This window comes from Callospermophilus lateralis, chromosome 9 (assembly GCF_048772815.1).
Source record: "Callospermophilus lateralis isolate mCalLat2 chromosome 9, mCalLat2.hap1, whole genome shotgun sequence".
NCBI lineage: Eukaryota > Metazoa > Chordata > Mammalia > Rodentia > Sciuridae > Callospermophilus > Callospermophilus lateralis.
This window is the reverse complement of record NC_135313.1, coordinates 17,946,095-17,970,600: the sequence shown is the minus strand read 5'-3', so window position 1 is coordinate 17,970,600 and position 24,506 is coordinate 17,946,095. Positions and strand designations below refer to the sequence as shown.

The 24,506-nt window shown below is 49.1% G+C and overlaps 4 protein-coding genes across 23 annotated transcripts in view; 1 reads left to right on the top strand and 3 right to left on the bottom strand.

Annotated features, from left to right (window-relative positions):
• Positions 1–4,272, bottom strand: part of Nhej1 (non-homologous end joining factor 1) — a 93,584-nt gene extending 89,312 nt beyond the window's left edge. For 3 of the 7 annotated variants that reach the window (XR_013092296.2, XM_076865592.2, XM_076865593.2), the window contains exons 1-4: positions 3,973–4,164; positions 3,090–3,165; positions 1,189–1,365; positions 249–461 (exon numbers count right to left, since the gene is read on the bottom strand). Coding sequence is in view for 6 of the 7 variants with exons in the window: in XM_076865592.2 (XP_076721707.2) it covers positions 249–461; positions 1,189–1,365; positions 3,090–3,165; positions 3,973–4,070 (564 nt within the window). In the remaining variant the exon portion in view is untranslated. The other 4 variants (XM_076865595.2, XM_076865599.2, XM_076865596.2 and 1 more) reach the window with 4 other exon arrangements.
• Positions 4,273–4,900: 628 nt separating this feature from the next.
• On the bottom strand, positions 4,901–13,339 carry Slc23a3 (solute carrier family 23 member 3). 10 transcript variants are annotated; one of them, XM_076865415.2, is made up of 12 exons: positions 11,331–13,339; positions 11,043–11,200; positions 10,799–10,929; positions 10,549–10,622; positions 10,170–10,351; positions 9,698–9,821; positions 9,435–9,549; positions 7,806–8,059; positions 7,202–7,307; positions 6,788–6,955; positions 5,678–5,773; positions 4,901–5,580 (listed from the first exon to the last, which is right to left on the bottom strand). In XM_076865415.2, the coding sequence occupies exons 1-12, from the start codon at positions 11,496–11,498 to the stop codon at positions 5,288–5,290; spliced, it is 1,869 nt and encodes a 622-aa protein (XP_076721530.2). In that variant the 5' UTR covers positions 11,499–13,339; the 3' UTR covers positions 4,901–5,287. The 10 variants fall into 10 exon arrangements, with proteins under 10 accessions (XP_076721530.2, XP_076721528.2, XP_076721524.2 ...); XM_076865413.2 differs by having other exon boundaries at positions 10,832–10,929; XM_076865409.2 differs by lacking the exon at positions 11,043–11,200 and having other exon boundaries at positions 10,832–10,929; positions 11,665–11,765; positions 11,869–13,339.
• A 90-nt stretch (positions 13,340–13,429) lies between these two features.
• Positions 13,430–19,121, bottom strand: Cnppd1 (cyclin Pas1/PHO80 domain containing 1). Of its 5 annotated transcripts, none has more exons than XM_076865421.2 (9): positions 19,100–19,121; positions 17,811–17,897; positions 17,262–17,370; positions 16,472–16,553; positions 16,194–16,314; positions 15,980–16,108; positions 15,363–15,424; positions 14,874–14,991; positions 13,430–14,653 (listed from the first exon to the last, which is right to left on the bottom strand). In XM_076865421.2, exons 2-9 carry the CDS (start codon positions 17,877–17,879, stop codon positions 14,108–14,110), a joined length of 1,236 nt encoding a protein of 411 aa, XP_076721536.2. In that variant the 5' UTR covers positions 17,880–17,897; positions 19,100–19,121; the 3' UTR covers positions 13,430–14,107. The 5 variants fall into 5 exon arrangements, with proteins under 5 accessions (XP_076721536.2, XP_076721531.2, XP_076721533.2 ...); XM_076865416.2 differs by lacking the exon at positions 19,100–19,121 and adding an exon at positions 18,927–19,080; XM_076865418.2 differs by lacking the exon at positions 19,100–19,121 and adding an exon at positions 18,982–19,080.
• A 103-nt stretch (positions 19,122–19,224) lies between these two features.
• Positions 19,225–24,173, top strand: Retreg2 (reticulophagy regulator family member 2). Its single transcript, XM_076865928.2, has 9 exons — positions 19,225–19,598; positions 19,887–19,993; positions 20,614–20,644; positions 21,019–21,154; positions 21,399–21,483; positions 21,770–21,913; positions 22,066–22,160; positions 22,312–22,447; positions 22,685–24,173. Exons 1-9 carry the CDS (start codon positions 19,330–19,332, stop codon positions 23,314–23,316), a joined length of 1,635 nt encoding a protein of 544 aa, XP_076722043.2. The 5' UTR covers positions 19,225–19,329; the 3' UTR covers positions 23,317–24,173.
• Positions 24,174–24,506: the final 333 nt, after the last annotated feature.

Here is a 24,506-nt window from a genome sequence, read left to right as displayed (position 1 = left end):
TCAGTAATTAGCAGTACATAGGTCGTTCAATAAATAAACTAATGAATAAAGTCCCTGAATAAAGTATGTAGGTCTGACCCCTGCTTATACCAGTCAAAAATCTTTCTTATTTGCCACTGTCTGGTCAAGGAAAGTTTTCTGATTGGAGAAGAACTTCAAACAGGGTTTACAAAAATATAAAGACTCCTAAAGCTGCATCTCAAGCAGCTGGCATCCCGACATCCACCCCAAATCTGACTTGAACTTACCAGGGAAGGACTAGCTAGAATGCAGTGGAAGTTCCAATAGAAGGGGAGACCAGAAAGCTCACTCCGCACCCGTAGAATCAGTGCCTCTGCCACACGATCACAAGAGAAGGTCGCTTCACTAGGGTGAGCAATGTTCTTCAACAATGGGCGAAGCAGATTATCCAAGTGACAGAGAAAAGCCGCAGGGGGAGCAGTCAGACGCTTGTTCAGCTCCTGAAGAGACAGTAGTTTTACACACTGAGGGTGCTAAAAGGAAATTAACTCCCTCTTGAGCAGTAGCAAAGGAAAGCCCTGGTTAATGTGAAGACAATGGGCATGAGAGGAAGGGAAAGGAAGAGAAAAACATCACAACAGGAAAGAAGAAAACAAAAACAAGAGTAACAAGAGTCACAAAAATCAACTGGCCTACTTCAAAGTTCTGTCTTAGGCAAGATCAATTTACAGAAGACCTGTATGGATTAGACAACATAGGTCACATTATGCATTATCATGCTACAGAAACACATATACTATCCCTTCCTTCTCTCTCCCCGTCCTCCCTTCTCCCCTCATCCCAGAAAGATCCCACAGCTGCAGATAGAAGTATAGGACATAATTGGTTGAACATTCCTTGGAACAAGAAGTGTTTCATATTTCAGAGTTTTGGATTTTGGAATGTATGTATAAGAATTTACCGGTTGAGCAACCCAAATTTCAAAATCTAAAATGCTCTGAAATGTGAAACTTTGTAAGTGCCCTATGCTCAGAAAGTTTCATATTTTAGATTATTTTGAATTTTGGATTTTTAGATGAGGGATGCTCAACCTGAAACTGGAATTGTATCAACTCATTTCAATCTTCCTTGCCAACATACAAGTGGTCCAGCTGGTTGACGTTAACATCCCCTGACCTTCACTAGGAAAGAACATATCCCCACAGTGGTACTTCTCTTTACACTTACCTTGGCTCGCTGGCTGACCACACTAGTATCCACCTGTTCATGCCACACCTGTTGAAGATCCGAAACAAGCAAGGTATAGCCCTGCTTGGTGATATAAGCCTTGGCAAGGAGGGAGTTCTCAGCAAGCTGTAGCCAAGCCCATGGCTGCATCAACAGGCCTTGCTCCAATTCCTCCATCTGCAGAAAAGGCCTAATTTAGCAAAGTATCTCCAGAGTAATGTAGGCCTAGGAGGGTGTTCAGACAACTCTGCATCAACTACAATCCTGTGAAAATCCTGACAAAATAGGAAACATGGATTTACATTCTTCTCCTTATTATTGAACCAGCTGAGCACCAACCTTACTACCACTTAAAATCTAGTTAGCGGGGCTGTGGTTGTGGCTCAATGGCACAGCGCTTGCCTAGCATGTGCGAGGCACTGGGTTCAATCCTCAGCACCACATAAAAATAAATAAATAGAATAAAGGTATAAAAAAAGTGTTGCATCTGTGTTTTTTTTTAAAATCTAGTTAGAATCTTTTTCCACATAAAGTTCCTAGAGGGTAGAGAATAGTACTTTCTTCCATAGCATTTAAGCCTCAGCCAATTGGTGTGTTTCCACTCTCTCATAATATAGTTTAATGTGAAACCCAAACCTTTCTTGTTGCACCTTTACCACAATAGAAATCCTAATAAATGTCAATGCTATCATTTCCCAGAAACTTTTAGAAGAGAAAGATAGTTCTTGTATTGTAAAACATCATCAAGTCTTGTCAGGGGCAGGATATACAAATTATGTCATCATCATCATCTAAAAACAAAACTCTAGAAGCTCTGAGGAATTTTTTTTTAATCTCTAAAACAGAGCTTCCTAATGTAGAGCTTATACACCCAAATCTTCTAGAATTATATGAAAATGTTATGCATATATGTGCATACAGAAGCAGTCCATCTCTATAGTCAAATTCAAATTTTTGATTAAACCAAGGAACATTCACACATAGCTCAGTTCTGTATGCACAATAATGCATAGTGTGATCCATCACCCTCCTGCACTTTTATTTTGAGATATGTCTTATTAAGTTGCTGAAGCTGGCCTTGAACTTTTGATCCTCCTGCCTCAGCCTCATGAGTCGCTGGCACAACAAGCATATGCCACTGTGCCTAGCTGTGGTCGAATTCTTAGAGATTAACAGCACAAACATAGAAAGGAGCTAATAAGCTCTGTGACCAGGAGCAACAGAAAAGACCCAAATCCACTTTTACAAATGACCAGGAGGTCATGAATATAAACCACAGCACACCACAGAAGAAGAGATAATTAACTTCCACTTAACTCATATCCCCACTCCAAGGCACAGCCACCAATGACATCATACTCTTTGCACAGCTTGGAACTCCTGGAAAAGTTTGGAAATCAACTTTTCTATGTAGCCTTAACCTAGGAGATATTCAGTAAAAATGACTGCTTAACAGAGCTTATTTTTCCTGTGTGTGGGGGGAATAATATAGTTTCCTCCATTATTCCAGTCTATAAATACAAAATGAAGAGAAGTACCAGGAGGTGAAAACTTAGAATATAAAGAAAATAATAAAATTCCTGTTACATTTCACTAACACAGTCATTTCCAACTTAGTCTAAATCATCATTCTTCCAACCATAACCTAGTTTTCAAAGAGTGACCTTGTGACATTATTTAATTTGCACTGTAACTAAAGAGTCATGCCACATAATAACATTTCAGTCAATGACAGACCATATGTATATGACAACAGTTCCATAACAGTATACTGCTAGTAACATTGCAGGCACTTTAGTTTGCATTTTCATACACTCTATGGTGTTTGCACCACGATGAAATCACCTAATACTGTATCTCAAAATGTATCAATCTTAATGACCCATGACTGCATGACTTACTATATGGTGACTTATCTGCAGCAGCCAAGGCGTTGTTGGGAGATGATGTGTCCAGTCACATCTCTCACTGCTGTTCCTACAGGGCAAAAATGACCTTGGAATGATTAAGCTAGTCCTCAATGGACAGAGTTCCAATGAGCTCCATACCACCTACCGCCAAAGATCACAAATGCAAATTAAGTTGCCAAACCCTTCAATTTTCCTTATAGAAATTCCCCAGTGTTCACTTTTTTAAAAAAGAGTCACCAAAATGCGGCTAATCATTCTAGCCCGTCCTTCTGAAAGCCAAGAACCTCAGAACCCTCAAAATGATGGTTTTGTTTGATGAAAGGGTGTAGTTTAAAATGTGGCTAGGGTCAACAGGCCCTGTAAAAAAGTCAGAATATTTCTGCAACAGACCCACGTTGGCTTCTCTCACTAGCCAGGCCCATTCGAGACTGAGGCCTCTAAATTTCATTCCTCTGTTTTCTTCAAGGCCGCCTTTAACATTCATGTTAACTATATTCATCCGTTTAGTACTCTTGTCTGAAGAACGGGGATGCGAGGGTTCCGCCCCTCGGCCAGCAAACCCCTCTCAGGGCAGTTCCTCCACTACCCTGCAGGGGGCAGTAAGCCCTACAGAGATTCAAGCCGGGCCACTCCTCGTCCCCTGGGAGAAGGCGAACCTTGAGTCCCAAACCACAACCCACCCCAGGAACCCCGCCTGGCGTCCAGTTTCCATCTGCGCCCCCCGCCAGAAGAGACTCCGCGGTCCGCCTTTCCATTTCTATAGCACCGGCTGCACCTAGGCATAGTCAGAACCCCTCAGCGGGTAACACAGCAGACACCTCCGGTTCGTAGCCCGGATACACCAAATAGCAGGCCTAGGAAAAGCCTCACTCACGCCCCCAAAACGCCGAAGTGCGGTCGAAGCGCGCTGCGCACGCGCAGCCCCGCCCACTCTTGGAGGCCTGCCCAAATCCCCGGCTGCGCGCTGTCCATTCTGGGAAAAAGCGTCCGTGCCGAGCCCAACCCGCAGAATCCGCGCAGCTCCACAGCGCCCGATCCGGTCCAGACCCTGACCTAATTTGAGCTCAATACCACCTACCGTCAGCTCCTCTAGAACCCACACCCTCCTCACGGCAGGCCCGTCCGCCCGCGGAAACTGAAAGGCGTAGGGTAGAGGCCGATACCCCCCCACGGAGGCGGGTCTTGGACGCGGAGGCGGGGTCCAGGCCTGGCGGGGGCGGGGCTTCGGGTTCACTGAGCAGCTTGTAGGAGCGCGGAAGGACTGGAGGGCCACCGCAGCCCTTACTAGGGAGGTTGAGGGGTAGTCGTCCTTTTAGGAGTCAGATCAGCAGCGGAGAAAGAATACCAGAAGAAATGTAGGCGAGTAGGATGTGGGTTTGAATTTGTCAAACCCAGGTTACTTCTGTTCCCACCCATACTGGCCAGACTTTTCCTTTTTTAATAAAATGAGATAATTGAATTTCACCATATCATCTCTGGAGTCTTGGCCGCTAATAGAGTAGTCGAAGAGAGGAGGCTCCTGGGCATAAATTCTGTAGTCTGATTTCATTCTTTACCTCCTCTGCATCATCTCACCCTTTATGCACCCCCATACTCATAACCTATCACCAATGAAGACTTGAAACCCCTCATCAGTACTTTGTACAACTCATGCTTTTGTTCACGCTGGATTCCTGAGCCTGAAAATTTCTCATGTGTTTTCCAAAACCGGAATCCTTGCTTGTCAAGGTCACCCTCAGCACTGCTGCTTTCATAAAGCCTTATTCCCAGAATGAACTACTTCTTCCTCTGCTCCCATGGTATTATTTTTATTTTTATTACAGATTGCCTTCTGCTTTGCATTTTAATAAGAAATTACATATATCTTTTTAAACCTTAAATACCCGGAGAGGACAAGGACCCCATCATATCCATATTTTAGTTTCAGAACCTAGCACATGAGAAGCATTAATATTTGTTAAGTGAATGCTAGGGTTCAGATGACATTAATAGTTTATAGGAAAAATCTCATTCATTCATCATGATCCACTAAACCATGGCCCCTGCTCTATAATAGGCCTAATTAAGAGAAGAAAAGGCAACCCATCCTACTGGAAAATGTGACCTCTAGGTGGGCCCATGACACATACACAGTCCCTCTGAGCCTGGGAGCTGATTCTCAATGAAAGCAGAAAGAGGAGTCTTGATAATTACTTTGACCTAAGTCCTTCTCTGCTAGATGCAGGGCATGACTCCCCACAGCCAGGCAACAAGTCAGCGGTCTCTCCTGGCTCAGATGGCCCACCTTCCTCATCCCCAAGGTCTTCAGGCATTGGACAGAGGAAATGAAGGGGCTGGGGAATGCAGGGACACATGTCTTGAATGGGGAAAGGAAGCCCATACTCTTGAGCAGCCTTCTCCCTGGACTTCTGAGACATTTGAGCCTCTTGGGCAACAAAAGAAGATAGCAGTCCTTGACTGAGGCCCCGCTCAAGCCTTGTACCTGAAAAAAAAAAAAAGGTTTGTCAGGTTGTGCTCAAACCAGGGAGTGATAACTTCCTGGCCATGCCCCAGGCAGCTAGGGCCTGATGTCAACTTACCAGAAATAGTGTTCTCTAGAAGAAAGCCCAAGAATCCAGCCAGAAAGATGGGCTCTGCCAGCAGAGAACACAGTAACACATCTAAGGGGCTCCAGCCTACAAAGGGTTAGGACCAGTCAGGAAGGGAACTCTAATACTTATTCAGAGCCAAGGAGTCTTATCCTTCCAGACTTAAACCTAAGTCTTGGACTAAAGACAGTCCTTTCTAAATTGTCATTATACCTCCCTTATCTTTTATCCCTCTACTCTCCATTTTCCTCACTGAGGCTCTTTCTCAAGGTTTCTTGCTCAACACCCTATCTCCTGAGCATCCATACAACCTTCACATATGCTTAGATATGCTTTGATTGTTCCAGGCTTCATTTCTCTGGAATTTTGGTATTAAAATCCCCAACCTTATCTCCTACTTCTTATACCTGCTATATTTTATCTTAAGTCTCCCAACCTCTGTACTATTGGCATTTTGAGCCAGATGAGGGACTGTCCTATGCATTGAAGGATTCTTTTTTTTTTTTTTTTTTGGGGGGGGGGAGGTACTGGGGATTGAACTCAGGTGCTCTATCACTGAACTACATTCCCAGGACCCTCTTTTTTCATTTTGAGACAGGGTCTCACAAGTTGCCCAGGAAATATAGCAACATCTCTCCCTGTACTAATTGCTAGTAACAATACTCCCTTCCCTCATTTGCAGTAGTCAAAAGTGTTTTCCCCAACATTGCTAAATGTTCCCCATAGGGCAAAAATCACCCCCAGTTGAAAACCATTGCTCTAGAAAAGCTAAGCTATTGGCTGCTCTCCTACTTCTACGTCTTTATCATCAAAAATGATCTTTTTACCAAATATGTTTACCATCCTTCAAGACCAGCTTAATGTTACTGGATCACCACTGAGCCACAGCTCTTTATCTAAATCTTTCTTGTTATTTTCCTGCACACCTCATGTCTTTTGCTAGACTATAACATCTAGAATTCCTTTGTATCCCAAGTTGCTAGCATGGTGTTCAACAAATGGATAAATTATTTATTCCAAAGCCCAGAGAAGATTGTGGGGCCAGGAGTCCAAACAGTACTTTTCCACTACTGAACAACTCCTCTTTCCCTCTCCACCTACCTGTGTTAAGTGGGACCCGGGCTTCCCGAAGCCATCTTGGCAGCAGCAGGGCCATAAAGATGGAAAAGCCCACAATGAAGACATTCCGTCCAGAGTCAATGTCAGCTAGGTGGAAACTGGAGAATCCAGCAGACAGAACCACAGCCTGGGTCACCCCTAGTACCCCACCTGTCTCATATAGAAAAAAAATCAAGAGGGTTGAGAGAGGGAGAGGACACAGTGTATCGTAGGCAGGCAGATTATAATGGGGAGACTACCAAAAGGCCTTTTTCAGATTTTTCAGGAGTCCCAAAAGTCCTTTCAAGAAACCAAGATGTTGGGTCAAAACAATGAGGGCAGCTGACAGATGTTCATATCCACCCATCCAGGAAGGCTATTTAGAGAGAAAGGATGCCTGCCAATACATCCACTCACCAAGCACAGGCAGCGGGATTGTAGTGAGGAACTGAGCCAGCCTAGGGGACAGCCCAAGCCCCATGCAGAGCAGCCCCACTATATGGGTCACTCTCTGAGATCCAGCCTGCAGGAAGAGATACTAGAAAAAGCCACTTCCTTGGACTGTACCAGATCCTTGCCTGGCTGACTGGCTGACTCCTTCTCATCATTTAGATCCCAACTTTAATGTTACCATCCAAGTAGCATTGTAACCACTCTCTCTAAAGATGCCTTCTCTGCTCAGCCACTATTCCACAACTTTGTTTTCTTAATAGCACTTATCACTCTCTGAAATTACCTTATTTACTTTATTTTCTTCTCCTGAGGAAGTCCCCAAGAGAGTATGACTTTATCTGACTTGTTCTTCACTGGAACCCCAGCCTTGGTAGAATGCCAGCTGTCTCTGATGTGGTAATTTGTTGTCTTGGCCTCATTCCTAGCCTCTTACCACTTCTAGGTACAGCCCTAAGTGAAGTCATTAATGTGAACTGCCTAAGTGCTGGGCACAGCTGGCAAACAGTCAATGTGTTCTCTACTTTCTACTGTACCTCCAGTTCCCCACCCCTGTCCCAGGTTCCCATACCTGGAAAAGACTCACTGTGCCCACATTAGGGAAGCTGGATGCTGTGCCCATGGGGCTCCCCAGCAGCCCAGCCAGCACACTGCCCAGCCCCTCCAGGCTCAGCCCTCGATTGCAAGCATGTGGAGGTGGAGGAGGCAAGTGCAGCAGCTGGCCACACAGAGCATAGCAGCCCAGGGAACTGGTGGAGGCTGCCAGGGCCATAGAGATGCCTGCAGTCAGAGCCCTGGGTGTCAACAAGGGCCAGTCCCATTCTCCTGAGGAGGGAAAGGAGTCACCTTAAGGCCAGACTCAATTCTGGAACACCCCTCTACCTACAACAGCCTGTGCCATAGAATGCTAGAAGCCATTGTCTTTGAAGATATCTTGGGACAAAATCCCTGAACTCTAAGGAGAAAGACCCATCTCTTAACTGTGGTCTACAAGACTTTCTTTGGTTTGACCCTTAGCACTCTCTCTCTAGCCTCATCTGCCAAACTTCACCTCAGTTTCCTCACCCTAGACACACAACCTTTGCTTTAGGCCCTGGACTTGCAGTCCTCCTTGCCACCACAGTGTCTTTGTACATGCTATTCTCTTCATCCACAATATTCTCTCCTGCCTCCTGACAGTTAGCTCCTACTCATTTCTCAGATCTCTGCTCAATGACCACTGGAAGAATACCTTTCCAGACTTCCCTGATAATGTCAAATCTCCCATTATTAGCTCTCACCATGCAATGTAGCTCCTTTTTTCCCCTCTCAATATTGGGATGGAATCCAGTAGTAGAGATGGAATCTCTACTACTGAGCTACACATCCCCTCACCCCCTTTTTAAAAATATTTCTCTTTTTTAGTTGTAGATGGACACAATACCTTTACTTTATTTATTTTATGTGGTACTAAGGATCAAACCCAGTGCCTGACACATATGTGGCATGCACTCCACCACTGAGCCACAACCCCAGTCGCTAGCCCCTCTTTTTAATTTTTTTATTTTGAGACAGGGCCTCCCTGAGCAGCTCAGGCTGGCCTCTAACTTGTGATCCTCCTACTGCAGCCTCCTGGGTCACTAGGATTATAGACATGTGCCACCATGCCTGGCTAGTGTAATTCCTCTTGAGTATACTTACCACAATTGCAATTCCACATTTACTCAGGTCCCCATTTAATTAGTATCTATATTCCCCAATTGACTATCAGTCTCATGAAGGCAGATACTATGTCTGTCATATTCATCACTATGTCCCCTGCCACATGCCTAGCACACAATCAGCACTCAAAAGAGCCTTATTAATTGATGGGCCAGGTTTGATCCCTAACAGTGCAATAGGTAAATAGATGAATGAGGACATTTTGCATACTATGCCTCAAAAATAATCTTTCTACATAGATCACCAGCTGAAAAGCCCTTGGAGCTCAGTAAGGAAATGTGTAAGTTGGGTAAGGAGTGTGCGGTGGAGTTATATATGTCTGTCTCAACACCAACCCCAATAAAATGCTGCAGGGAGGGGCTGGATTGCCCCTCAGACTGGCAATTTCTCTTTCCTTTGTGTTTTAAGAAACACAAGAAGTGAAATCCACCAAATCTGAGTTCAAAGAAATAGATACCTTGATTTGAGTAAGAGGACAAGGGCCTAGGAAAGAACCTACCTGGGTGAGGCAGCCAAAACCATGGTGCCTGGGTGGGGGCAGACAGCTGCAGGGGGATGATGCTGAGACCCAGAAGGGCAGAAACGACCCACACACAGGCCACAGGGATCAGCACCTGAGGGGCAAGACTGAGACAGGAAAGAGCTCCTCCCCCAGAACCTTGTGAGCCAACTTTGATTGGGTAGACAGAAGTCCAAAACTCGGGGGCCAGGGAGCATTCTGTGCCAGCCCTTTTAGCCTCAACTACCCAGGCCCCAACATACCGAGAGGAACCGAAAGGCAGGGACATGAATATGAGTTGAAGAGGTTGAAGTTGGCCTCCAGGGACATGGAGGTACCTGGAAGGAGCCCAGGTGCTGAGAACAGACCACCATGAGCAGGATAAGCCTAGAAGAGAGAAGCAGCTTTAGGGACAAGAGGCAGCAGAATCCTGAGGGATGGCAATGAAGGTAGGAATGAGAAGAATATCATAAAAAGGGTCCTAGCACCACAAAAATAAAGGGGGTCCTAGCAAAGAAAATTCCATGATAGGGGTAGAGAGGTACATGGGGGACATGAAGAGACAGTAAGACTCTCAAGGAGACTGGATGAATCAAGAAAAAACCTTGGATTTGAAGTCTAAAAGGTGGTGTCCCTGCCCAGACTGTTGCTGATTCTGATAGGGCCAGCAGCTCTGTCCTCCCCCAGTCCCGCACACCCCACTAGGCACTATCCTGTGCCTCAGGACTCACGTACAGCAAGGCCAGGCCCCAGTGAGCAGAGCAGAATTGGGCCACCTCCCTGTGAGCAGAGAGCCCTGCCACAACCAGGCTGGGGGCCAGCACCAGGGGCCCACAGTGTAGGAACAGGCGTCCAGGGGCCCCTAGCAGCCCCAGCATGCCTTGCAGCAGCCCAGATACCACCACTGCCCCTGAAACCTGGTAGAAAAGAGAAGATGAAGAAAAAACTTTCTGCTCAGTAAAGTTAACCTCAGCCTGGATTTGCTAACTCCAGGGACGGGACCCTGCCCCAACTTCTTCCCCCAGAGTATCCCAGAGTATCTGCATAATGGAAATGAGAACCTCCCAGGCCTAGGCCACCCTAACCCTCCTGCTTCCCATCCCTAGGCACTCACCTCTCGAAGAGAAGTGTTCCAGAGCTCCAGGCTGTGGCAGCCAGGCCTCCTACACAGGTGCAACACAACAGAGCCTGGGAATAGTTTAGGGCATGAAAAGGAGAAAAGTAAATGGGATGGAAACCCATGGCTCTCTAGTCCTCACTGGTGCCTGGCACAACTCCAAGACCCTAAGTGCCCAGAAGTCCCACTACTGCCCAACCTCAATCCTGAGCCCAACTCTCCATGTATGCTCAGATGAGCTCTCAACTCCCCTGCACCATCACCCTTGCTCTGTACTCACTATTTCCAGGTGTCTGGATGGCCAGAGGTAGCTTCTGGCTGGTCAGCACCAGAGCAGGGATAAGGAACTCTAAAGATGGAGCCTGGACAAGAGGCAGCCTGTAGGAACAGCAGCCCTAGCAGCTCTGGAAACATGTGGCAGCCAATAGTACTCCCCCCTATGCCTCTCCTCCCCCTGGAGCCATCACCCTCTCTCCAAGGGGTTCCCTCACCTGCTGCCCATCCCAGTTTGTAGGACTGTAGACACACCACATGAAAAGAAACTGGAGGCCAGGAGCTGAGCAGGGGGGTAAGAGAGTCCTCCTGGGGGAAGACTACGAAGCAGGAGCAGGTGGGAGGCACAGAGCAGAGAAGCCAGGACCAGGAAATGCTGCAGGTGGAGGAATGGGGAAGGACAGTCTTCGAAATTCCTATTTCTAGAGGAATTAGGATTCATGCCACATGATTCTCCCCAAGCACCCCCTTCAGCTAGCACCAACTTCTGTACCTCTACTTCCTACCTGCAGAGCCAGAAGACAGCTGAGGCCCCAGGTGGGAGGCCCACATGGAGAGGCCCAAGAGTGGGAAGAGGAATTCTGGGGAACAGCCAGTGGCCGTGATAGGGGAACTGGGGCATCCTGGGAGCCCACAGACTGGAGTGGAATGGGATGAAGGTGTGATCGGCTCATGCTGCCCTGCCTTTGTGGTATCTTGGCTGCCCTGAGCCAGAGTTAAGTACAGAGTAAGAGGTAGGAGTTTGGGTGAGGTTAGTTGCCAGGAGTGGGGAGGGGGTGGGGGTTTCAATGAAGCGGAGCAAAGGGATGAGGGTTTTGGGGCAGGACGCGGCCCTTTCACCTTTGCCCAGTTCTTGTGCAAATTCCATCAGCCATTAACTGGGGAGCTGAGTTCTGGACCCCTCCCCCAAGAATCTTCATTCCCTGCTCCTAGACCAGGCTCTGGAAGGAAGGAGAACATGGACAACTATCAAAATAGCCTGGAAAGGTTTTGCAGACTATTTCCTCCCACAACCATTTACAACCATCCCTATTAGATCCACACTTTTCAACCATATCAGGACAGGTCCCTGGATCATCTCAAAATGAAACTCATGAGCTGGACACAGTGGAGCACAGCTGTAATTCCAACAACTTCAGAGGCTGAGGAAGGAGGATCACAAGTTAGAGGCCAGCCTGGGCAAGTTAGGGAGACCCTGTCTCAAAAAAAAAAAAACACAAAAAACTGGGGATGTAGCTCAGGGTTAAAAGGCCTCAGGGTCCAATCCCCAGTACTGCGGGGGCAGGGGGGGGGCAAAAATCTCATGGATAATATGCCCCAAATCACACACAACAATGACCCAAACTCCATGTTATATATTCTCTGTAAGAAATAAATTTATAACAACATGTATTTTAATGCCTAAAAGCTTGGACATGGATAAACCAGAAGACAACGGAGCATTCCAAGTCCCACACCCATATGTAGAATCTTTGAGGATGTGACAGCTACTGTGGTAGCTAATAATGGGACTTAACTGGCAAATGAGCAACTCAGATGCTACCTGTAGTACTTGATCAAGTGGTGACTTGATGTCGCAAAATGGCAGACAAACTCTTGGTAAAGCAATGAACATGACAAATCTGTTTTAAGTTCATACCTGACAAATCAAGTCTTCTTCAAAATGTACAAATTCATGTTTATACATAAAAAGATAGTTCCAGGGCTGGGGATGTGGCTCAAGTGGTAGCGCGCTCGCCTGGCATGCGTGCGGCCCGGGTTCGATTCTCAGCACCACATACAAACAAAGATGTTGTCCGACGATAACTAAAAAATAAATATTAAAAAATTCTCTCTCTCTCTCTCTCTCTCTCTCTCCTCTCTCACTCTCTCTTTAAAAAAAAAAAAAAAAAAAGATAGTTCCAGGCTCAGTAAGGACTTCAACATGCACAATAACCATCTAAGTCATTCAAAATTTGTCTTGGGAATTCTTCCTAGCAAGAGATGTCTTGAGTATCCGAGAACGTCTACCATCCTGCCCAGGCTGACTAAATGCCCTATACATCCCCCCTTAAATTCTTGACAACCAAAAAATGACTGATATTGCCAAAATGGCCCACAGAGGGCAGTGCCACCTTGTTGTGGATGATCTTCAGCATCCTGACCTGCTGGGCCACCACCCAATCTGTTCTTCCAATGACAACCTAGCTTCAGCATTCTTTTAGCAACGCCTTTCACCATGTTAGCCAAGTGAAGAGGCCGGTCAGCACCAGCACAGAAAGGTATCCTTGGAGTTGCCCTCCAGGAGCTTAGGGGACTGCTAGATACTCGGTCTCACAAGGGTAGTGCTCACATGCCACAGACAAGGCCAACCCTGGACATGGGACAGCCATCATTTGTGTCCCACGGCACCCCAAGTAAAGCAGGGCTAGGGCCCTAGGGTGCTGGAAGCAGGGTCAAAGAGAAGTTTGAAATGGGAACCTATGACTCTTAAATGATACATTAAGTAAATTGGGGTTCAAGGAAAACAGCTGCAAGATGATGGAATCAGAAAATAGGGAGGCTTGGAAGGCAAACACAGGAGGAAAGATCTTCAAGGCTGCCGCAGAAGGAAAAGTCCAGGCCATGCAACTGAAACTGTTTATTGAAATCTCAGTTCTATAAAAGCATGAAAAACCCAGATACAAAGCAATAGCCGGAAAGGCCTGTGAAGAGAACACCTGGAAAGAAAATGGAAAAGAGGGAGCTACGGAGCAGGGTACTAAGAGGTTGGAGACAGAAGGTCAAAGTTGAAGGTCCCAGCAGTCTATGGGTGTAGAAAGGCTTTCCTGACTCACCCATCTTTCCCTAAGCAGATTTCACCTTGGTCCCATCAGTCCCTGGCTCTTCTGTCTCTGGGACATCACACAAGCCCATATGGACATTTCCTTTCTCCCCTCGCCCCAGTTCCCCCATCTCCGACCTTTTCTTTTTCACCCAAGGAAACTCAAAAGCAAAAGCCTAGAAAAGCCCCAGGGACCCAAAATGGGGGCTTCTCCTCTGCCATTTGTGACATGCCCGTGGTCACCAAGCTGAAGTTTTCCCTGACACCATCACTGCCCTGGGCCAAACAGCCATCCACTAAGGTCTGGGAGAGTGAACGATCTTTTATAGCCTTTCTGCCCCTCAATCCCCTAAGCTTTTACCCAGGAGGACAGGGGATCAGCCAAAGACCCAGAGAGGTAGCGAGGATTTAAGTCAAACTTCCCTCTCCCAGGTTCTCAGGGACTCCCAAATCCTCTTAATGCATTCCTCAGAGCTCTACCTAGCCTGGGAAAATGAAAGACTTGAGACGAGCCAGCTCCATGACACTGAAAAGGGAACACTGCTGGGGATGGGGGAGCGGAGAAGCCATTGGGCTCCAGGACCAAGGTGGAGCCAGGCCATGAGTGTGGTACCAGGGGCTGGGAGGCCCAGCAGACACTGTGCGATTGGGGTGGTGGCAGGCACGGCAGGTTGGAGGATCTCTCTGGACATTCTGGCAAAGGCGGCAGTTATGGAGAAGTGTGGGTGGGGCAGGGGGATCTGGAGGAGGTAGTGTTGCGGGGGTCAGTGAGGCCAAAAGACTGCCCCAGAGAGAACGTAGCCCTACGTCGCCTTCCATGCAGGTGGAGATGTTAACAGAAGATGGCAGGCACTGTGGCACAGAAGTTGGTAAACAGGGCTCCAAGAGGCCCTTGGAGGTCAGTCCAAGGTCAGGAGGGCCAGGTGGGGGACTGCAAGACAGCCCCAAGGACTGGTGTATTACAGCCACTGATGCCACAGCCAAGGCCACACTGCTCACGTATGCCATGGCTAACAGACAGGAGAACTGCAGGAGAGAAGGCAAGAAAGCACCAGGTTGCTTACTTTAACACACATACCCATCTTCTATAAAAATATTTTTTCAAATTAGAGCTCTCCAAAGCTCCTCTAACTTCCCCTCACTCATCTACTCCCAAGCCCCATTTCCTAAGCCTTTCAGTATTTTGCTTTACAACACCTACACACCAGCCCATTCAAGATCCCTCTCCTTTCTAACCCCTCCTCACCTTAACCAGCCTCTGGCAGAGGGAGCCCAGAGCCAGCTGCCAGGTTGGTTGCTCCAGCAGCACACACAAATCTGTGTAGGTGTACCAGCCCCGCCGTCGACCCTGCTGCTCAGCCACACTGGTGGGAGAGAAGAGAAACAGAGTCTTCAACTCTGCTGCAGCTATACTAGAGACACTTCTTACCCCTCAGGACCCACCAGAAAGCACTGCAGAATTCAAATTTAAGTGCTCAGATTCCAGAAGCAAAGAGAAAGACCAAAATCTGTATTTTATTTTTATTTTTGCAGTGCTGGAAAGGTACATATTTCCAATAATCTACTCTCAGCCTCCTAAAAGAGGGCAGGCAGGTTTAGGAATCACCACCTTGGGCAACTCTCTTATTTGTTTCCTTACTACCCCAAGTCACACAGACCCTCATTTCTAGATTCTATGGCTTAGGCCTTAGCTTCTCAATCCCTCAAGCCTTTCTTCTTGATTCATAGAACATACCAACTCTCCAGCCAGCTCAGAACCTCAAAGATTTCCCTCGGGTCAGTGTACAGACTCCAGTCCTGTGGGCAAGAGGGAAGAGCATCAAACCTGACTTGGATGTGAGCCACAGTCATCTGAGAACATGAGCCATGGCAGAAACTAAAACCTCTACATAGCTGACACTTACTCTGCATTTACGGTACTGTCTCAAGAGCTTTTACATAAGCTGATATAATACACAAAATACCTACTTTCACATTATACCCTATATTAAGGGCAAAGACAGAAAATAACCCAGAGAATGGTCCATGTCCACAGAGCTTAGAGTGTAGAGGCAGAATAAGTTTGGAAGCAAACAGTCAGAGCCCAACATGACAAGTCTGACTCAGTGTGCCCTGTGGGGTCCCAGAGGAATAAAGGAGGGAAGGAAGTACTCTACTCCTGGCCTCTCCACTCCAGGAACCTCCTAAAGGTTAATCCTGAAAGGATAGGAAGATAAAACAATTAACAAAAAGGCACAAAGAGGACAGGCAAAAAGAGAAATGAAAAAAACAGCAGAAAACTGAGAGAGAACAAATGAAAGGAAGGTACAGATGGACCAGGGGAAAAAAGTGAGAGACAGAATAGCTACTTGCCATGGCACGTAGGAAGCTCCTCTCCAAGGCGTTGAGAGTGGGCACAGCCACACCTCCAGCAGCTCCCCACTCATCATTGAAAACCTCCTCCTCCTCCCCTTCATCATAGAGGTATTTACTGGCCACCATCTGCATAGGAACCAGAAGTGGCATCAATAGAGCTTGCGCCAGGTTCCTGGCTCACCCAGAGAGATGAAGGAGAGGGGCACCTCACCATGGAGATCAAGAACAAGTCCGAGGATGACACATGCTGCAGGTAATCCGGGTTTCGGTGCCGGAGTCGCTCAATGTATACAAGAGCTAGCATCATGGCACATGGGGAAATGCACGCCTCCCTAGGAGGTGGAAAGAATCAGTAACTAAAGCCAAGGGTCATTCAGCTCTCACAATTCTTACAACACCCATCTCTACATCTTCTCTTTAGAGACAATATTCTCCCCTTTATAGGGCCCAAAAACTCTCATCCTAGTTGATCCTCAGTTCCTGGCTCACCGTGACACATGAGCTACATATTTCTTCTGGAGTCGGCGAATAGGACTGGGGGCTGCTTTCTGGAGCAGTTCTACTGCAATGTCTGTAAAGGGAAGAAGGAAGACAAAGTGAACAAATGACTTCCACACCAGGCCCCACTGCTATCAGTAAAAACCCAGGTCTATGTTATCTGAGGCCTTGGGAACAAAATAGAGAGCAAATGGTCTCAAGCTGAGACAAAAAGCCCTAAGTTTGAATTTCAGATCTTTCCAGCAGGAAGGCTAATTCCCTGTCAATTCAAATGTCAATTCATATTTGTCTTTCGCTGATGTTTGTCTAAGAAATAGACATACCCAAGGGAAATCCCTAGAAAACTAAGTTTCTGATATATGAATGCAAAGAAATACCAGGGTGGTGTAGCTCAGTGGTAAAATATGTGCCTAGCATGTGTAAGGCTCTGGATTCAATCCCCAATACTACACACACAAAAAGAGCAGGCCTGGGTGCCTGTTACAAGTCCCAGATACTTGGGAGGCTGAGGCAGGAGGATGACTTGAGTTCATAAACTGGAGACCAGCCTGAAGAACAAAAAAAAGGGCCCCATCTCAAAAACAAAAACAAAACACTGGCTGTGAGATGTTTATTCTCAGGGGCTAGAAGAACATGAGCTATAACCTGCATTCTTGAACCAAGTACCAATGAGCTAGCTTTGATGAGACAGTATACAGCTCTGGGGGTAAACCTGGAGGTATCTGGGTGATTGCTGACAGCCCCACTCTTACCCTCATCATTTGCCCAGTCATTGCCTAACCTGCTACAGGGCTAGAGAGCTCCTCCAGGTTGCAGTCAGTCTCCCAGTCCCAGCCATAGTACAGTCTCCTTCGGATCCGAGCATTCAGCTTCTGGTGTCCTGGGAGGAACTAAAAAACAGGGCAGGAGGGGGTGGAGAGTGAACTGTAGAGAAGAGTATAATGAAGATCCTGGCTCTCCTTAGGTGGTAAGGGTCCGCTTTGCTGCTAGGGGCCTTATGCCCCACTCAGTTCCTAGTTCTTTGGACTGTTTGCAAATGGCAGCCTGTGCCACAGGGGAGGAAAACACAAAGCCCTATTGAGAGCTCCCCGGTGACAGTCTCCAAAATGGGCCCCCAGTCTAGCCACCCCCCCTCCCTTCTTGCCCCGCGGCTCTGCCTCAGGGCCCAAGAGGCCAGGCCTCGAGTAAACACTACTCCAGCGGCTGCCGCCCAGTCCCGGGCACCGAAAGACGGTGAGCTTTCGGTCCACTGGAGGCCTGAGGGGAACGCCCAGCATAAAAGGCGTTGTTGGAGAAGGGGGCTGGAGAAGAGGGCGGGCTGCGCGCTCACCGTGAAATCTTGAAAGCCGGAGAGAGAGAAGGTGCCTTCTTCGTCCAGCAGGAGCCCGGCCAAGTCCATCGCACCGCCAGCCGCCGCCTTGCCAAGGTGGAGAAAGAAAGGAGTTGTAAAGGGCCCGCAGAGCCGTCCTCGCCCGCCGATTCACCTGCCCGCCTGTCTTCCCCGAGCGGGCCGCAGCCTCGCCCGCCAGCCCCCTCCCCTCGCGGCGGCAGCGGCAGGCGGAGCCGGGGCAGACCGGCGCTTCTTCCTGTTCCGCCCCGAGCGCAGCGCGGCGCGGCGGAGCTCCACGGCCGGGTGCCTGGCGCAGCGCTCACCTCGCAGTTAAGGGACGACCCCGCAGCCCAACGCCTACTCCGCCGTGCCGCGTCCACCCCGCGTCTACAAGCCGCGCGCGCGTCGCCGGCGAGTCGGAGGCCTGCAGGAAATGCCGCCCCGCCTGCCGGGAAGACGAGCCCCGCAGAGCTCACGGAGCCGGGCCAAGGGGCAGAGCTGAGCCCCGAGGACCCTCGTCTCAGAAATGGGGACAGTTCTTAGGAGACCACGCCACCGAGGGCGAACCAGCCAGGCGGACCTTTCCGTGTCCCTGTGTTAATGTGAATAAAGCAGGCAGCACCGAGCTGCCCCACTTGTTTAGAAGAGATGAACTCAGTCAATAATGCACACCAAAGGCGGCTGCGAAAGCACACAGAAACTTCCTGTGGGGGCAGTACGGCCAGGTGAAAGGGACATTTTAGCTTTTCACTGTATACCTTCCAGTATAGTTTGACATTTTAATCCTAAATGAATAAGTAGTTTTGCTGGGTTACTGCAAACAGTGATGTTTGTTATGTCTCCCCACCAACAGCTGCATCTCTGGTTTTATTTTTAAACTCACCTACCGCCCTCACTCACGCAAGGCGATGGGGGAGCAAGGAGCGCCAAAACGTGGAGTCCAGAAAGAAGTTTACGGAAAGGGGAAGAAGCAACTTGTTTTCAAGTCTGTCGAGTCACGCGCTCGTGTTTGTTTACCCGCTGAGGGGAGGGACCTGGGAGGGCTACTAATACGTAGGGAGTTGAGTACTGAGACGGCCGCCGCCCTTCCCGAGCAGCAGCAGCAGCAGGTCCTACCCAAGATACCGGGCGCCCGGAAGCCCACTTTCTGCTCCTCCAATCGGGGTCACACCTGTGATACGATCAGCTCTAGGCGCCTCAGTCTCCCTGCGGACACTGAGAGAAGAACGCGAACTGTGCAGAACTGACCCCGACCTACGGTCACGAATACCACAGGAAGAACTACGCACCTGCGTAGGTGCCGGGTCAACGCAGCCGCCTGCGCGCACGCGCGGGTCGCCCAACCGGGCGGTTGAGCCGCGTCACGTGACGGCCTCGGCGCTCCGCCGTCACGTGACGCCCGTCCGCAGCCTTTGCTCTCCTCGACTTGCGCCCCCTTCCGCCTGACGCGCCCTTGGCGGCGGCCGCGCAGCCCTGGCTCCTAGTGGGCTCGGGCGGCGGCTGCGGCTGCGGCTGGGTTATGGCGAGCGGCGGAGGCGGTGGTAACACCGGCGCAGGTGGGGGCCCGGGGTTGGGCCTGGGCCTAGGTCTGAGCCTCGGCATGGGTGAGGCCACCTGCGAGGCGGAGGAGGAGGCGGCCACGGCCGAGGCGGTGGGACGCCTGGCCACGACACTGTGGCTGCGGCTCCGCGGCTGGGAGGCAGTGTTGGCGGCGGCGCAGCGGCTGCTGGTGTGGGAAAAGCCGCTGCACAGCCTGGTCACGGCGGCCGCGCTCAACGGCCTTTTCTGGTAACGGCCGCGGAGGAGGGGGGCGGGGCCGGGCTGCGCGGGAGAGCGGGGGCGGAAGGGACCAGGAGCACCTTTCTCCTTTCTGGTTGTCACTTGGCCTGGGGAAATGATCCATCCCCCAGGTTTTGAAAGCTGACGTCCGCCTGGGTTGCTGCATTCCTCTATCTCTGGGTGGCGAGTTAGGCCTGCAAGTGCTGTACCCGCATCTGTGGGCGCTTTTCCGCCTTTAGCGATGAACACAGGAGTCACTCTCACCCACTCCCGGTGGGGTGCTTCTCTCTCTCAAAGGTTGCTGTCCTCATCGTCCCTCCGGCCTTTCTTCCTACTCAGCATCTCACTTTTGGCCTACTTTCTGCTGGATCTCTGGCAACCTCGCTTCCTCCCTGATGTTTCAGGTGAGTGGTTCTTAATTGGGCAAGCACCTGTTTATTTGCGTGCTTGCTTTGTGCTTGATCTCCTGGATGGGGATGAAGGTAACATATAGCAGGCATTTCCCAAAATTGATGTGTCTGTGGATGTAGTGGTTAAGAGTGGATTTTGCAGCCAGCTTTCCTGGGTTTCATGCCCAACTCAGTAGCACTTACATGTGTATAACCTTGTAAATAGTTTCAATTTCTGTCTCAGTTTTCTTATCTCTGAAGTAAGGATGATAGAATTTAACATCGTAACAAGATAAGGATTAAATGAGTCAACACATGATGCATGATTATGGTAGTGTTTAACTTACGGTATTTGTACTAGTTTGTTGGGGTTATTTTTTTATATATTTAATGTGCATTTTGGAGCAAGAGGTGTCAGGCTGTGTGAATTGTGTGGGATATGAACAACAATAAGATGTGGTGTCTGTTTAAAGGGTAAAGTTTAAAAAAGGATATAGAGCAATGTGTAATACGTACTGCAATTAGTATTTGAAGAAAGTTTTCTGGGATTGCAGAGGAGGATAACTATTTCTGCCTGGGGAGTTTCTGCCAGTGCCTCTATCACTTAATAATTTGTCACCTTTCTTTCTCCATAGCATCATCCCCTGAGGAACCACACTCTGACAGGTGAGTACAGACCATCTTCTGAAGACAGTCTTGCTTCTTGGTGCTGATGTCACCACAAAGAAGAGCAGTGCTGCAGCTTCTACAGGCACAGCCCCAGCCAAGTGAAGGGACTGACAATAGGCCTGAATTTTCTTGGTCCTAGGCTTCTGTGTTGGTGTTTGTACAACTGCTGCTTTTGACGCAGAGGGTTGGGTGCCCTGGGCTTTGCTTATACCCAGGACTGGGACAGTCCCCCTTTGGGAGGTGGGTTTTGGTTTTTTGGGTTTTTTTTTTTTTTTCCTTAAACTGAAGATCTCATCAGCAGTCTTAGAGGGAATTGAATGCCTAGGAAACTGGTGTCTGAGGCCTCTAGGGGTCATGTCATGTCTCTCCAGTGAGGGTGCGGGGTCAGGCGCCCGGCCGCACCTGCTGAGTGTGCCCGAGTTATGCAGATACCTGGCTGAGAGCTGGCTCACCTTCCAGATTCACCTGCAAGAGCTGCTGCAGTATAAGAGGCAGAATCCAGCTCAGGTAACTTTCCCCACACCCTGTAATGGTTTTTTGAAGGTGAGGGTAGGGTAGAGCAGAAGTGTTGTGAGCTGTTGCAAACCTCCTGAATTGATGGTCATGGGCATCCTGTTGACTAGACTGGATCACTGAACTTTTAGTATAAATACCCATTCTGTCACAGCTGAGCAGTAGTTTGTTAACCTACATGAGTTGGGCACAAAGCTCAGCAAACTCATCTTCACAGACCTTGTATTCTTCTCTGCAGTTCTGTGCGCGAGTCTGCTGTGGCTGTGCTGTGCTGGCTGTGCTGGGACACTATGTTCCAGGGATTATGATTTCCTACATTGTCTGTGAGTAAGGGCCAGCCCTGCCCTTTCCGTAGCCCTCCTCTTTTCTTTCCACAGACTAACCTAGGGGGAGGACTATGTTTTCTTTGTTCAGTTCCCCATCTGTGGAGGTTTCCAGGGATGCTATAGAGCATTCCTATTTATAGTAGAAGAGTCGTTTAAGGAGGAAGACAGTAGATTTGGGGCAAAAAGGGTAGCACTACTTGGAAAGGATTCCTTCAGCTCTTCTTACTTAGAGACCAGCTAAATGAAGGCTGAGTGAACTCTGAGTGAGCTTTCTAACCCATAGTGCTGAGTATCCTGCTGTGGCCCCTGGTGGTTTATCATGAGCTGATCCAGAGGATGTACACTCGCCTGGAGCCCTTGCTCATGCAGCTGGACTACAGCATGAAGGCGGAAGCTGATGCCCTGCATCACAAACATGACAAGAGGAGTAAGGGACTCTCTCAATCCAGGAGGGTGAAGGGGGGAGGTCCTGGATTATGGCTTGAAATGCCCTGGAATTTAGATCATCTCCAGTTCCTTGGCCATGTTTGTCCCCAACTATTGTCCTTGCTTGGACACTGCCTTATTGCTCTTCTCTAGAGCGGCAAGGGAAGAACGCACCCCCAGGAGGTGATGAGCCACTGGCAGAAACAGAGAGTGAAAGCGAGGCAGAGCTGGCTGGCTTCTCCCCAGTGGTGAGGTCCAGGGGAGATGGGGGATGTCAAATAGAAGGCTGGGGAAATTTGTATGCTTTAGAACTGCCACCTCTCTAGGAGGTGGGAACCCTACAGTTTGGGAGCACGGTGCTCTTATCCCATTGTTGTGTTCATCCTGGTTCTCCTGCAGGTGGATGTGAAGAAAACAGCACTGGCCTTGGCCATTACAGATTCAGAGCTGTCAGATGAGGAGGCCTCTATCTTGGAGACTGGTGGCTTCTCTGTATCACGGGCCACAACTCCACAGTTGACAGATGTCTCTGAAGGTATGAGAAGCCTTTTGCCTCTCTTGATCTTCCTTTTTTCATTCCACAGGGTGCTGGTTGTGCTCTCTGGCTTCCCACAAATAATATTTCCTCTGGGGAACGGACCCTCTGATTTAAGGTCTCAAAAGATCTTAACATAATCCCTGGCCTAGCATCCATTTTTTAAGTTTGTGTCTTTGAACTTTTAACTGTTGTGGTCAGAGTAACAGCCCCATTTCTAACTTTTTCTCTGCTCAGACTTGGACCAGCAGAGCCTGCCGAGTGAGCCAGAGGAGGCCCTGAGCCGGGAGCTGGGGGAAGGAGAGGAGGCAGAGCTGGCCCCTCCTGAAGATCTGCTAGGCACCCCACCAGCTCCCTTAAGGCAAGCCCTGGACTTGGAGGAAGGGGAAGAAGATGTAGCAGCCAAGGAAACCTTGCTTCGGCTGTCATCCCCTCTTCACTTTGTGAACACGCACTTCAATGGGGCAGGGTCCCCCCAGGATGAAGTGAAGTGCTCCCCTGGAGAACCAGTGGAGACGCTGAGCCCAGAGGCAGTGAGTGGTGACATCACAGCTCCGCCCAGCACCCAGTCACCCCCACTTTGCCTTGTTGAAAGTGACCCAGTCCCCTTCCCTTCCCCCTCCATGCTCCCTCCTCTTCCCCAGGACTCACCCCAACCCCTGTCTGCCCCTGAGGAAGAGGAGGCACTTGCCACTGAGGACTTTGAATTGCTGGATCAGGGGGAGTTGGAGCAACTGAATGCAGAGCTGGGCTTGGGGCCAGAGATACACCCAGAGCCCCCTGATGCTCCACCCCCTCCTCCCTTGGGGCCAGATACCCATTCTTTGGTACAGTCAGACCAAGAGGCACAGGCCATGGTAGAGCCATGAGCCATGGGGAAAGAGCTGCAGGCACAGTGGGCTTCCTGGCTTGAGGTGTTCCTCTTTTCTCCTTTCCCTACCACTCTAGGGTGGGGCAGTGTGTGGGGAAGCTGGCTATCAGTTGGTAGCCAGCCTACCTTCTGCCTGCCTGCCTGCTGTCCTAGGCTTGGTGCAGCACCTGTGCCTGGGACAGATTTTAAGTCTGTAAATAATTTTTCATTTGGGTTAGTGGATGTGAACAGGGCTAGGGAAGTTCTTCCCACAGCCTGCACTTGCCTCCCTGCCTCATTTCTATTTTCATTCCACTATGTCCCAAGCCCTGGTGGTCTAGCCCTTTTTTCCTCCTATCCTCAGGGACCTGTGCTGCTGTGCCCTCATGTCCCACTTGGTTGTTTAGTTCAGGCACTTTATGATTTTTTTTTCTCCTGTCCTGCATTCCCCTCAGCTTTGTTTCCTTGCTGTGTCCTGTCCTTAGCAGTGCAACCCTTTGACATCTCCTTCCCACAGGTACTGGCCAAGCTTTACTGTGGCTCCTGGTCTGGGAGGTAAAGAGTAATCCTGGAGTGATGGGAAAGGCCAGTAGTTCTGCATTTAGGTTGCTGCAGTCTCTAAAAGCTCCACTGTACCCTTGCCCTAGTTCAGCCTTTTCATGATGCAGGAGAGCAGGGTCCCACAGCACGGTGTCAGTGCTGGGTGGTAAGCATGTGCTCTTGTCTTATTGAGACAAGAGGCTTCCTTGCTGTCCTAGGGAGGAAGAAGGAAACCTGCTCCTCTGGGCCATGGATGGGACCCCATTGGGGTCAGGAGGTAGATAGTAACATCTGTGCAGGTGTCATTTGGAAAAATAAAGTGTTGATTGGCTAGAACTGCTGCCTGCTTGCCTGCCTGCCTCACTGTGAGCTGCCTCCCACACTGCGTGTTTTCCCCTCTCACCCTTACCCCTTCACTCTAGTCTTGCTTCTGGCTGTTCATTTATCTTGGTGCAAAACAAGACCAGAAATGAGGATTACCCTGACACCCTAACTGCCCGTCAGCCATTTTCCTGACCACCGTGTGATATGTTTAGTGAGACTTAGCATGCGTGAATAAAGTGTATGCAGGAGGAAATTGCCTTGTCTTCCCAATTAGTAGAAATTTGGAACCATAAAACTTGTTTTTTTTCCATGTTGCTTACATCCTTAACACTGTCCTCTTAAGAA